General features: G+C 48.0%; 1 protein-coding gene across 7 annotated transcripts in view; it reads right to left on the bottom strand.

Annotated features, from left to right (window-relative positions):
* LOC129867204 (A-kinase anchor protein 13-like) overlaps window positions 1-14,375 on the bottom strand; it is a 152,273-nt gene that overhangs the window by 62,396 nt on the left and 75,502 nt on the right. For 6 of the 7 annotated variants that reach the window (XM_055940451.1, XM_055940450.1, XM_055940447.1 and 3 more), the window contains exons 4-6: window positions 13,982-14,305; window positions 3,276-3,462; window positions 233-428 (exon numbers count right to left, since the gene is read on the bottom strand). In XM_055940451.1, coding sequence (XP_055796426.1) covers window positions 233-428; window positions 3,276-3,462; window positions 13,982-14,305 — 707 coding nt within the window. Of the gene's footprint in view, window positions 1-232; window positions 429-3,275; window positions 3,463-3,608; window positions 3,735-13,981; window positions 14,306-14,375 lie in introns of those variants that run through there. The other variant, XM_055940452.1, reaches the window with a different exon arrangement.

Raw genomic sequence — 14,375 nt, forward strand, 5'->3', positions numbered from 1 at the left:
GCAGACAGAGTTTAAAGCAGACATGGTTTAAAAGCAGACAGAGATGAAAGCAGACATGGTTTAAAAGCAGACAGAGTTTAAAGCAGACATGGTTTAAAAGCAGACAGAGTTTAAAGCAGACATGGTTTAAAAGCGGACAGAGATGAAAGCAGACAGAGTTTAAAGCAGACATGGTTTAAAAGCGGACAGAGATGAAAGCAGACAGAGTTTAAAGCAGAGTTATATATCTCACCTTGTTGTGTCTGTGGCGCTGTATGAGTTTCTGTAGCTCCTCCACCTCTTCCTTTAGGCTGGGCAGAGGTTTCCCTAGCAACGTGTCCACCGTCAGGGTGTATGTGTTCAGTTTAGGGTGGTGCTGCAGCACTCGGCCTCCTGGGTAACACTGCCTCTCCTCCGTCTTTATCCGGGTCTCTGACAAGGTCTCAACCCTGCCCAAAACAAACAGAGCACACCGTGTCAGAACGGAGGTAGCCAAATCACATAGCACTGATTCAGCATTCAGCACCACTACCTACGCCCATAATATATCACCTAGTGTGAATGACAGGTTCATTCCGGGGGTAGGAAGGCACTGGAGACATGGTGTACTAACAAACCTTTCATCAATCGACCGCCAACCTCCAAACTGGTTCAACTTCATTGTATTGCTACTTCTACTCGGTCAGCTTTCTGGTATTTAATTCATTGTTCTACGGTATCAGTGGAATTGAAAAAGAAAACACTACCTCTCCCTTTCTAATCTACCTCACGTGAAAACACTTCTACTGAGTAACAAAAATGAAGAAAAGAGACCAAACATGGCTGAGCTAAAATTAAGTTTCCTTCATGGTTCTAGACTAAATGTGTCTTGTAATGGGTTAACCCAGGCAGGGACGAAACATCTATAGCAGTGTATTGTCCTGTTGAGCTGGCTCTGGGTCTGTCTCTGCCTGGGTAGACTCATATTTTCTACTCTCTTACAATGAGTGTAACTGACCCCAACTGACTCAGGGGTGATGATGTCACTGCTGGTACACTCCGGTGAGAGACACAACAAAACAATCTGATGGAAATAGGGCTTTAGAAACTAAAGGAATTAGGGAGTATGTAAGTCCCCCTCTAACCCCAGCCCCATGAAGCCCCTGGGACAGGAGTGCAGACCTAGGTTCAAATAGTATTTGAAATCATTTAACATACTTAATCTGTGCTTGATTGAGCTTGCCTGGCTTATTGGACCAATGGAACAGTCCCAAAAACAGCAAACCCCGGCCATATGGTACTCCAGGCAGGTTAGAGCAAACACTAAAAGATTTCAAATAGTATTTGAAGCCAGGTCTGCAGTAGTGATGCGATCTGGGGCTGTTCTCACCTGCCTCATGGCGCTCAGTGCCAATGCAGGGCAATAAAGGGCTGAATGGGTGTCCATGGCAACCCCCTGACATCACTCAGTGAGGACTGAAAGGCAAGACGCAGGGCGGGGGAAGAACAGAGGTACTTTGTGGGGCCTGAATGCACCCAGGAGGCAGCCTCAACTCTCTCCACATCCAGGGGAGATCTCTTAACAACACACACAACTGCTTTTACTACTTTATTACTAGATTACTAGTATACAATTTAGCCAACTTATTCCCACAGTCAGCAGGTGGAATTAGCACATGTATGCTGTCTCCAGTGAGTTGGGATTCAGTCATGACACCTAACTGTTTTCTTGTGCCAAATAACAGCAGGCCCTCTGCTTCTCCCTGACCTGAACTAATCCTGTCTCAGAGCATTTAACACCAGCAGCCAGGTGACTCAATCTCTCTACTCCCAGCTTAACTCAGGACTACTTCAAAAACATAACAGCCTCCCCTAACAATATCAGACAGATAGGCTTGGTGTCCAGGTGAAGGAGGACAGGTAGTGTAGGTAAGAAGAAAATGCTGGTCTGGTATGGAGAATAGCTACAGCTTGGTTCTCTTCTGTAACACACACACACTAACTCTCCGAGGAGCTCCCACCAGGCCCTTTTCTTTCCTATGGTTATAAGGTTTCACCGCCTCCACCAAACCAGGGCACGGCCGACAGACACCCAGGATCCGGTGACCCAGGGGACAGCCTGTGTGACGCAGACAGACTGAGAGACACCATTGATGTGGCCTGAGAGTGTCCCTGGGCCAACTCTTTACTGTTCCTGGTCAGCACAGGATAGCATATCTCTGTCAAGGACTGGTTGACACCTCAATCTCCATGTTATAGAGAAAGCTGATGATCTCAGGTGATCTCTGTAATGAGGTTACTCATATGTGCTCAGCTGGAGAACAGATCACCACCGTGTCACGGACACTGATGGAACAGGTAAACAAACTGGTTTGGTGAGGTGCCGGTGGAGGTGTGTTCATCGTCTACCAATAGGACAGAACTACCCCTGCTAGATGAAATCTGATAAAGCTCTGACAGTTTGTATACAAGGACCCTAGAACATCTATTTCCCGCCACTTGTACATGTGGTGCCTGGTGTTTTTGTACAGCTCGGATGTGTCACAGAACACATGAAAACAGTCCCATACAGCTATCACAGACGGCGAGAACGCTGTGCAGTCTATGAGCTGTCACCTAGCACGTACACATATCCTCCTAATTCTAGGTACATTTTGTGATTTTATCCCACAACAAAAGACTCATACTAGTCTGATTTTATGTACATTAACAAAGTGCATATAAATAAAGTTGGATTCTGTGGTGATTTCTGTGCTGACTTCAGCTGTTTACAGCAGCAGTCCGGAGTTTGTCCTTGGTCTGTCTGCTTATCTGTGTCACCTAGCACGCCAACACTCCAAACACATTTCAACATCCACAACAAGCCCCTCCTCACCATAGAGCTGCTCCCATTCCCATGGTTACCTAAAGACCTCTCGTTGATTTGGATTCCAAATCCTAGTTTGCTAGCTAATGTCTTGAAGAATATAGGAGTGCAAGAGTATGTGTTCAAAAAAGAGGAAGAGGTGCAAGGTAAAGATGTGACGATGTTGAGAGCCACAAAATGCTGTGGAGAGGGCTGTGCCTTTCATTCACAGATAACACTCTGAAAACAGCAGAATATATTATGATGACACTGTTAGTTCAGCAAGTTCTGATTTTCATCATATAGTCCGTCCCAGGGTTAGTAGAAACGATTGGCTAGCCAGCCTACTCCCATAGAAACATAATAATAATGTATCTGAAGGTTATTACTAGTGTAATAAAGGATATTAAAAGGTTATTCATGTTTAGATCCTGTGTGTAGTATACAGTATGTGATCCAGTTAAGTACTTACTCAGTGAAGAGCTGCTGTAGCTGGTCGTGGCCCCTCTTCTCTGCCACACTGACTGGTGTAGAGCCCTGCTTGTTGGGCAGTCTGAGAGCCTCTCTGCCTCCTGGCTGCCCGAGCAGGAACAGGGCCACCCTCCGCAGACCGCGCCGAGCCGCAAAGTGCAAGAGGGTCTCGTGTGGAGCGGGCTCAGCTAAACGGGACACACAGGAAGGGAGAGTTACACTGCGCTCAGAGACGGTCAACAGTTACAGCCTTCTAACTAGAACACGACACACATGCAACGATGTCCTGCCAGTAAGCATCCAACAACACTTCAGCTTCTGCTTAATATCCAACCTGTTTTCTCTACTACTGTGTGACCAATAATCTGTTTTGCAGTAATATGTTCATATGTAAATCCCTCAGTGCGTTTGCAGGCAGACACGGTTGTCCCTCTCTCCACACTCCCTAACCCCTCCCACCTTTGCTATCAGCCTTAACTGATAGCCCTGTCAGAGTCCCGCCCCCTAACCTGTGTGACACACTGCCCTTCCTGAGTCATATGTCTAATTACCCCACCCCCTCCTACCCTCTCACTCCTACTGGTCAGACTGCTGATTCTCTGCTTCAATACACACTGAGTCACCAGGAAGGCCTGACTAACTGTGTGTCTAACTAAAAAACACACAGCTATAGTCCAATTCAGTGTGAGTAAGTGATTATGTCTTATGGAGACCTTCTCCCTACCGATCACAATGATGTAGTAGGAGATCATCTGGCCTTGTCGATGGGGCCTGGCGATCTCCATTACCATCCCAACAGTATGAGGACACACAGTGGGAGGATTCAGAGGCTGGGAAAGAGACTGCCACAAAACGGAGTCATACTAGAACCGTAACCTGGTATTGAGGAGATAAGGATTAGGTCCTAGCAGGGGTGAGGATTTAACACAGTCTACACCAGGTCTAACAACAGGAGCCTCATTTATTAATCATATATAGGCACAAATCTGCGCGTAATCCATGCGTAGGATCATGTACACGCAAAGTGTGAGATTTATCAGTATAAACATTTGGTTGAGTGTGTGTGAATTTACACACAACCATGACCATGCGTACACACGTGACCATGCGTACACACAACACAGAATGAAGAAAATATATATGTTGACCTTTATAAATTATGATAGTGAGCCTAATAATGATGTTAGTGGGCCTAATTATGATGATAGTGAGCCTAATAATGATAGTGGGCCAATTGAATTGTATTTCCATTGTGAATTCATGCAACATATTTTGACAGGCTATATGTCACGATCGTGTGGATGATTGATGGACCAAAACGCAGCATTTGGAAAGTAAGCCATCTTCTTTTATTTTAAAAGAAGATGGCTTACTTTCCAAATGCTGCGTTTTGGTCCATCAATCATCCACACGATCGTGACAGAATCACCCACCACTCCAGAGCCAAGCAGCGGAGTCAACGGAGAAAGGGACAGGAAAAGAAGGAGCAATGGACATGGGACGATGTATTGGACGGAAAGGGTTGCTACACTTGGGAGGAGATCCTGGCTGGGAGGGATCGCCTCCCATGGGAACAGCTGGAGGCACTGAGGAGAGCAGAGGCTACCGGGGAGAGGAACCGGAGCTATGAGGGAACGCGTCTGGCACGGAAGCCCAAAAAGCCCGTAAGTAATTCCCAAAAATTTCTTGGGGGGGGCTAAGAGGTAGTGGGCCAAGGGCAGGTAGGAGACCTGCGCCCACTTCCCAGGCTTACCGTGGAGAGCGGGAGTACGGGCAGGCGCCGTGTTACGCAGTAGAGCGCACGGTGTCTCCTGTACGAGTGCATAGCCCAGTGCGGGTTATTCCACCTCCCCGCACTGGTAGGGCTAGATTGGGTATTGAGCCAGGTGTCATGAGGCCGGCTCAACGCGTCTGGTCTCCAGTGCGTCTCCTCGGGCCGGCATACATGGCACCTGCCTTACGCATGGTTTCCCCGGTTCGCCTACATAGGCCGGTGCGGGTTATTCCACCTCCCCGCACTGGTCGGGCAACCGGGAGCATTCAACCAGGTAAGGTTGGGCAGACTCAATGCTCAAGAGTGCCAGTACGTCTCCACGGTCCGGTATTTCCGGCACCACCTCCCCGCCCCAGCCTAGTACCTACAGTGTCTACACTACGCACTAGGCTACCAGTGCGTATCCTGAGCCCTGTTCCTCCTCCACGCACTCTCCCTGTAGTGCGTGTATCTAGCCCGGTGCCTCCAGTTCCGGCCCCACGCACTAAGCTACCAGTACGTCTCCAGAGCCCTGTACAAACTGTATCTTCTCCCCCTACTAATCCTGATGTGCTTGTCCTCAGCCCGGCGTCACCAGTGCCGGTACCACGCATCAGTTATAGAGTGGGCTTTGAGAATACAGTGTGCCCTGTCCCTGCTCCCCGCACTAGTAGGAAGGTGCTTATCCTTAGCCCGGTGCCTCCAGTTCCGGCACCACGCACCAGGTCTACAGTGCACCGTATCCGGCCAGAGCCATCCGTCTCCCCAGTGCCATCTGAGCCATCCGTCTCCCCAGCGCCATCTGAGCCATCCGTCTCCCCAGCGCCGTCTGAGCCATCCGTCTGCCAGGAGCCTGCAAAGCCGCCCGTCTGCCATGAGCCTGCAAAGCCGCCCGTCTGCCATGAGCCTACAGAGCCATCCGCCAGACAGGAGCCGCTAGAGCCGTCAGCCAGACAGGAGCCGCTAGAGCCGTCAGCCAGACAGGATCTGCCAGAGCCGCCAACCAGACAGGATCTGCCAGAGCCGCCAACCAGACAGGATCTGCCAGAGCCGCCAACCAGACAGGATCTGCCAGAGCCGCCAACCAGACAGGATCTGCCAGAGCCGCCAGCGAGCCATGAGCAGCCAGAGCCGTCAGAGCGCCATGAGCAGCCAGAGCCGTCAGAGCGCCATGAGCAGCCAGAGCCGTCAGAGCGCCATGAGCGTCGAGAGCCGTCAGCCTGCCATGAGCGTCGAGAGCCGTCAGCCTGCCATGAGCGTCGAGAGCCGTCAGCCAGCCATGAGCGTCGAGATTCGTCAGCCATGAGCTGCCCTTCAGCCTGAAACGGCTAGATACCCAGAACTGCCCATCAGTCCAGAGCTGTCTCTCTGTCCGGAGCTGCCTTTCAGTCCGGAGTTGCCCCTCTATCCTAATCTCCCTCTCTATCTTGATCTACCTCTATATTCTTATCTATCCCTCTGTCTTGATTTATCTCTCTGTCCCGGTGCTGTCCTTATTAGTGATGTTATTAAGAGGATTTTGTGGGGGTAAAAGGAGGGTGGACATTCTTAGAGGGAGGAAGCTAGGATGGATTATGGTGGGGTGGGGACCTCGCCCGGAGCCTGAGCCACCACCGTGATTAGATGCCCACCCAGACCCTCCCCTAGACTTTGTGCTGGTGCGTCCGGAGTTCGCACCTTATGGGGGGGGTAATGTCACGTTCCTGACCTATTTATGTTAGTTGTTATTTGTGTTAGTTGGTCAGGACGTGAGGTTGGGTGGGCATTCTATGTTTTCTGTTTCTGTGTTGGTTTTGGGTTGCCTGGTATGGCTCTTAATTAGAGGCAGGTGTTTGGCGTTCCTCTAATTAAGAGTCATATTTAGGTAGGCGTTGTCACAGTGTTCGTTGTGGGTGATTGTCTTCCGTGTTTGTGTTATGTCTGCACCATACGGAACTGTATACGGTTTGTTCGGTTTATGTAGTCTGTTTCCTATTTGTGCGCTCTTCGTGTTTATGTAAGTTCTCATGTTTAGGTCCGTCTACGTCGTTTGTTATTTTGTATCATTTCAAGTGTAGTTCGTGTTCGTTTTTCGTCTTGTCATTAAATTCATTATGTGTTCAAACTTCGCTGCGCCTTGGTTCAATCCCTGCTCCTCTTCGGATGAAGAAGAGGAGGACAGCCGTTACACTATATATAATTTGACCATATCAGTGCATTTGTTACAATAATAATCAATATAAAGTACAGTCATTTTGCTAAATTAGAGGCACGTGTGAAATTGAAACCACTGTTGAAATACTATAAAACAGTAAGACCCTAACCCTAACCCAGTGAGAAATGGCTGATCTTGTTGAAAGATTTGGCACACGCTGCATTTCGCAAAGAGTGCATTTTTAGAGACAGGTGGGACTTTTTTGCAAAAAGTACAGATTGGTTTGGGGAAACGATATCTGATGAACCAATCTCATAGGATCTTTGTGAGGATGTAAGACCTACTTTAGAAAGGCAAACATTCCATTCCGATGCACATCAAAGTGCTATCTACCCTCTCGTTTTTGGCAACGGACACGTTTCTGCGGGAGATTGCAGATCGGCATCTCACATCCCTCTATGAGCCAATGTTTTGGATGCAATCATCAGCAAAACAAACTGTAAAATAACATTTCCATACACCATCGCACAACAGGTTGAAGTCAAGAGGTTTGCCATCAATGGGTTCCCAAATATGAACTGAGCAATAGACAGCACCCACATCACCATAATAGCACCATGCCAAAATGAGTTCAACTACATGAACAGAAAAGGTTTCCACCCCTAATGTGCAGGTGATAGGTTATGTGATGTGCAAAAAACACTGCTAAATGTGGTGGCCTACAGGAGGGAGCTGTTGAGGATGGATGGCTTATTAGTGAGTGTTGCCTACTCATTTGAACTCTATTTTCCATTGCTAAGGCAACTTGAAATGGCCCAATTGGTCCTCGCTTTATACTTACATTTGAATTTTTAATGATCAAAATATAACTGAGGCAGCCAAATGAAACCTTTTGGATGTACTCAGTGTTTTGTTCTAAGCTTGTTTTGGTTGTGCCGTTGTAGGCTATTTCATGGTACGGCGTTGTATATTCCCCACTGGCTTTAAAGGATCATTTTTACCATAGATGGTAGTCCCTGCTCACCCACGACTGCGTGGCCAAACAAGACTCCAAAAATATCATTAAGTTTGCTGACGACACAACAGTGGTAGGTCAGAGACCTGGCAGTGTGGTGCCAGGACAACAACCTCTCCCTCAATGTGAGCAAGACAAAGGAGCTGATCATGGACTACAGGAAAAGGCGGGCCAAACAGGCCCCCATTAAAGGGGCTGTAGTGGAGCATGTCGAGAGTTTCAAGTTCCTTGGTGTCCACATCACCAACAAACTATCATGGTCCAAACACACCAAGACAGTTGTGAAGAAGGCACGGCGACACCTTTTCCCCCTCAGGAGACTGAAATGATTTGCCATGGGTCCCCAGATGCTCAAGAAGTTCTACAGCTGCACCATCGAGAGCATCCTGACAGGTTGCATCATCGCCTGGTATGACAACTGCTCGGCATCTGACCGTAAGGCGCTACAGAGGATAGTGCGTATGGCCCAGTACATCACTGGGTCAAAGCTCTACACCCAAGCCATAAGACTGCTTAACAATTAATCAAATGGCCACCCGGACTATTTACATTGATACCCCCCATTTGTTTTTACACTGCTGCTACTCGCTGTTTATTATCTATGCATAGTCACTTCACCCCTACCTACAAATTTCCTCGACAGACCTGTACCTCCGCACACTGACTCGGTACCGGTACCCCCTGTACATAGCCTCGTTATTGTTATTTTATTGTGTTAATTTTTTATTTCATTTTATTTTGTAAATATTTTCTTAACTCTTTATTGAACTGCACTGTTGGTTAAGGGCTTGTAAGTAAGCGGTAAGGTCTACACCTGTTGTATTCGGCGCATGTGACAAATAAAGTTTGATTTGAACCAAATAGCCAAGGTTGTGCATGAGCACTGAGAAGAATTGGTATTTATCAACAGTTATCATCTCCTGTGCGTGTGACGCTCGTAGGATTGTTTGACACTTTTTCTATGCGTACAAACATTCTAAATTCTGTTCGTAAGTAGTATTTTAGAATAGTTTCTACACAATATTGATAAATGAGGCCCCGGGAGTCTTGAAGCAGAGATTGTAATCACCACTGCAGAGTAGAGGTTGTTTTTGTGTTTTGGTCTCATTGTCCTGTCAGAAGATGGCAGAGAAAAAGGGAAGTAAAACAAGAAAAACAGGCACTGTATTTCATCACATTGACAGACACACAGGACAAAAAGAACAAAACAAATGTTAGGAAATCTGTAATACCCCAACTTACCATAATGCATGCATAATAAACATTATCAACTCAATGGCCTACAGTGGCAGATGAGAACGCCTAGACTCATTGATGGGAAAATAAAATCAACCCCGCTCCAGATCTCTACAGACTCAGTTCAGTGGATCAGATTTGTAGAAATACAGAGACAATATGAGCATGGGCCGTCATTTCCTCTCTGTCAGCCCCATTCTATGGTAGAACTCTCACTCCAAAAACGCCTTACAGGAGTAGGGAGAGACACTAACAAATCAGATTTTCCACCAGTGCTGGATTCTCATGGCTACTTTTCTCCCACAAACCCTCAGTCTAATAGACGCCGGGCGATGCGCTGGAATGCTAGCAGATCCTCTGTTGGCATTTAGAGCGCTGGCAGCCGATGTTACAAGGGATGAAATATGCCTTTAGGAGTTTTTCTGCGTTTTTCATGATATTAATGCCCCTCTGCTTTATTTTACTCGTACTAGTTTTTGGCTGTGGCCGGGGCGCTGGGGCCGGGAGGTGCCAGTACAGCCCCCTAACAAAGACAGCCTCTAGGCCGGGTGGTGCCACCAGAGACAGCTAACAGAGAGAGCCTCTAGGCCGAGTGGTGCCACCAGAGACAGCTAACAGAGAGAGCCTCTAGACCGGGCGGTGCCAGCAGAGCCAGCTAACAGAGAGAGCCTCTAGGCCGGGTGGTGCCACCAGAGACAGCTAACAGAGAGAGCCTCTAGGCCGAGTGGTGCCACCAGAGACAGCTAACAGAGAGAGCCTCTAGACCGGGCGGTGCCAGCAGAGCCAGTTAACAGAGAGAGCCTCTAGGCCGGGTGGTGCCACCAGAGACAGCTAACAGAGAGAGCCTCTAGACCGGGCGGTGCCAGCAGAGACAGCTAACAGCGAGAGCCTCTAGACCGGGCGGTGCCAGCAGAGACAGCTAACAGCGAGAGCCTCTAGACCGGGTGGTGCCAGCAGAGCCAGCTATCAGAGAGAGCCTCTAGACCGGGCGGTGCCAGCAGAGACAGCTAACAGAGAGAGCCTCTGGGCCAGGCGGTGCCAGCAGAGCCAGCTAACAGAGAGAGCCTCTGGGCCAGGCGGCCTGCTGCTAGCTCCAGTTTCAAGGCTCACTGTGCCTCACCAAGGTGCCCGGGACCAGCTTCAGGAAATGCCAGGGCTGGAGAAGGCATTAAACATCTGGCCCACTCTACCGGCAGGTTGGGGAGAGGAATGAAATGTTCCTAACCTGACTGCAGCATCATCTATTCTTAAAGGACCATTCATCTTTCCCCCTTTTCTTTTTTCAAACATCAAAGCGTTTTGGAATCAAATATTATCAGGGAAGACCTCAGGTAACAGTGGAACCGGAGGAGATGCAAAGCACAGGGGATATAAGCAGGCTCACATGTCCCACCAAATAAAGGACAGCATGCTTTCATCTGGGTGCACGTCAGACCCAGAACCACCTGAAGCATATAAACCGGCCAATCTGACAGGTGTTTCTAGCTCGCCATACATTGTTGACTTGTTCTGTACATTGTTACTAGGCAGAGGTCCCTGCCAAATCCCTGTGCTCTTACATGCTGAATCCCTGAGAAAAAAGGATCAAAGCCATTCTGATACTATAAACCGATCCCAATACATTTAATAGGGATATATCTATCACTGAGTGGACAAGACAAAGCAGTCCTTTGAGAGGCTGATAGGAGGGGCTCTCAGTCTTCTAGCTCTGTGAGTTTTTGTGTTCTTCTTATCTATTCCTGACAGAGGCACTGGTTTACAACCCAGACAGAACATCTGCTCACCACATCAGCAGTCAGTGGCACAGCTCTGACAGAATGCAGGAATTGGAACTAACATTAGAGGACTAAACACATTCTGTTAGTATTACAATCTGTCATCAGTCAAAGCTAAATACAAAGACGGTAGACTAGACATGTATACACAGCATACCGATTTTAGTGCTTTGGAATTCAGACCATGGTTGTGTCCCAATCCAAGTGGCAGCTGCCTGCTGCCTACCTGCTTCCAAATGAACCTATCTAAGTAGGTAGCACTTTAGTAACGCATTCACATTCCACTGAGCGCGAGACATTTGTTTACATTGTAGTCACTGTAGCAGTGTGAGCTAGCAATTCAGTGAACAACTATCCCAAAATTGAAATATCTGACATGAATAACAAGTAAACACTAATATTGCATTAGAGCTTGTATTGGTGTTTCTAATGAGTAGGCTTGCATTGTGATTCATTCATACTATCAAACCATCACACCCGTGCATAGTATTAAATGACACGGATGTTCAAGATAGCATGGTGTTATATTAGTTGATAACTAATATTGAAAGGTGATATGACGCAATCTAACTAGATTAGAAGGCTACTTCAACTTAATGTCAGCAAAAAAAAAAAAAAGGTGTTATGGGTTAGCCTCCCCGGCAAAGGTTACATGGCATGCTACCCTCAAAATAGCCGAATGAAGAGTTCTGATTAGAGGGAGTACAACTACGACCGGAAGGACTTTTTTATAGCAGGTTAGGAGAATTTACGCAGCAGGTTATGATAATTAAAGTGGCAGGTTAGGGGATTTAGGTTAAGATTAGTAAAAGGTTCAGAGTTAGATAACAATGCTCTCCTAACCTGCTACAAAAGTCACTTTTTTTCAGCTATCACTTTTGAGTCATAGCTGTACTCCCTGTAGTCACACCCGAATGAAGGCACCTTAGAAGGCAGCACTTTAAGGTACCTTGGGATTGGGAGGCAGCATCCTCGTCAATTGGGACACAGCTCATATGTGCCTATGTCAACAAAAGTCTAAGGGGACGAGAAGCATAAAGGACTGAAAGGTCCTTCAAATGTCTTTCTCTAGTATTGCTGTAAATATCAAATCAGCCTGGAGTTGACATTCTTAACTATAGATATGTTTATGATGGATTATAATTGCTAAGCACTGACAATGTTAGAAAACAGAAATGTCTTGTTCAATCTGTCTTCTCCAGTTTGGTGTTCCAAATTACCCAGCAGGAGCCAATAGTTTTCATGATGACCTATGGGTCCTATACTATTACAGTATATTGCTATAGGGCCATACATTCAAGTGGCTGAAGGGCTGCATGTCTGTCTCATCTGCCTCTAGTTTTTTCATGACTATTCGTGCACACTTATTTCATCTTAAAATACCAGGTTTTTCCTCCTTTACCACAATCTCGTATTACTGGTGCAGAGAGAGAGGAGCAGAGAGAGAGGGGAGGAGAGGAGAGAGGAGCAGAGAGAGAGGGGAGCAGAAAGAGAGGAGAGGAGAGAGGAGCAAAGAGAGAGGGGAGCAGAGAAAGAGGGAAGCAGAGAAAGAGGGAAGCAGAGAGAGAGGGAAGCAGAGAGAGGGAAGCAGAGAGAGGAGAGAAGAGCAGAGAGAGAAGAGAGGAGCAGAGATAGAAGAGGGGAGAGGAGCAGAGGAGAGAGGAGCAGAGAGAGAAGAGAGGAGAGGGGAGCAGAGAGAAGAGAGGAGAGAAGAGAGGAGAGAGGAGAGAGGAGCAGAGAGAGGAGAGAGAGGAGAGAGAGGAGAGAGAGGAGAGAGGAGAGGAGCAGAGAGGAGAGAGGAGAGGAGCAGAGAGAGAAGAGAGGAGAAGGGAACAAAGAGAGAGGAGCAGAGAGAGAAGAGAGGAGAGGAGAGAGGAGCAGAGAAAGAGGAGAGGAGAGAGGAGCAGAGAGAGGTGATAGTACACTAACACTCTACTGACAAGAACAGGCTTACTGGCTCCAAATGAAACAAATACCAGTCAGCTCTGACCAGAGCCGACATTTATCCCAAATTTCCCCTTTTGTGCTCCAGAATCTGTCCCAGGCTCTGGTTAATAGACCATATAAACACTGTGTGTTACTGCCTACTTCTTAATTGGGTGGGAATGTTTGTTTTGAGCATATCTGACATATCTGCATTCCTGATTTATGATGATGACCCAATAGGAGCAGAAAACAGAAGTGGGTGTAAATGCAGTCGGAAAGCCGAGCCATGAACATCAGGAGTGGAGAACTGGTGCTATCCCAGGGGACACTGCTCTCTCAGCTAAAGCCCTTCCTCTCCTATCTAGGGTAGACCTCTCTAGTCAGACTCACTCCTCTGTCAGGACCGTCTGTGTGCCAACTAACAGAATCACTGCAGTTTGACTGAAAGTAGTTACACATGTCAGAGCCCCTCCAAAAAACCACAAAATGAATAAAGTGACCTCTGATTGGCCGTTAGCTGGAGTGGATCTTTCTCCTAAAGCCGTAGGTGGCTGGTGCGAACATTAATGCCCAGGCGGAGCTGGAGTATCATTAGTGAACCACCTGGTGGGCACGCTCCACTACTCACACAGCGGAATGGGACCCCGGCCAAATCATCTCTCGGAGGAAACAACAAATGTTCCCTCAGTCTACTTGATTCCTTCACTGAGGTGTGAACAGAACACAGCAACACATACTGTAGGAAATCTACAGGCACATTAAGAGGGTATAAGGCATGATAATGTACAGACAGACCGTGCTGCAACACTAAACTGTGAGAAACATACAGAAGTAGACGCACAGAGACACACAAAGCATCCCTACTCACCAATGCTGTTGTCCAGGTTGGTACCTGGTGGTGTGCCTACGTTGGCGCCCAGGACGCTCCACCCCTGGGGCAGGGCCAGGTGTCTGAGTGCCAGGGAGAGGCTCTCGTCCAGTCGCTCACACTCCTGCAGGGGGATCTGGCACTCATCCAGCAGCAGCGCCCCCTCCAGACCGTCGGCCCGCCCTGCAGCGCTCACCAGGAACTGGGCCATGTCGAAGGCCAGGTCCTGGACGAATTGGAAGCGCTCCTCGGCCACAGGGTCCACCGAGCCATCAGACCGCGCAGAGCACAGCGTGACTTGCACCGACTCACAGCAGTCATGGGCTGGGGAGGGAGGATGGAGGGTTAATATAACCTGCACACGTGCTTCAGACATGCCAAAAAGACTTTAGTG

The sequence above is a fragment of the Salvelinus fontinalis genome, chromosome 12, assembly GCF_029448725.1.
Source record: "Salvelinus fontinalis isolate EN_2023a chromosome 12, ASM2944872v1, whole genome shotgun sequence".
Lineage (NCBI taxonomy): Eukaryota > Metazoa > Chordata > Actinopteri > Salmoniformes > Salmonidae > Salvelinus > Salvelinus fontinalis.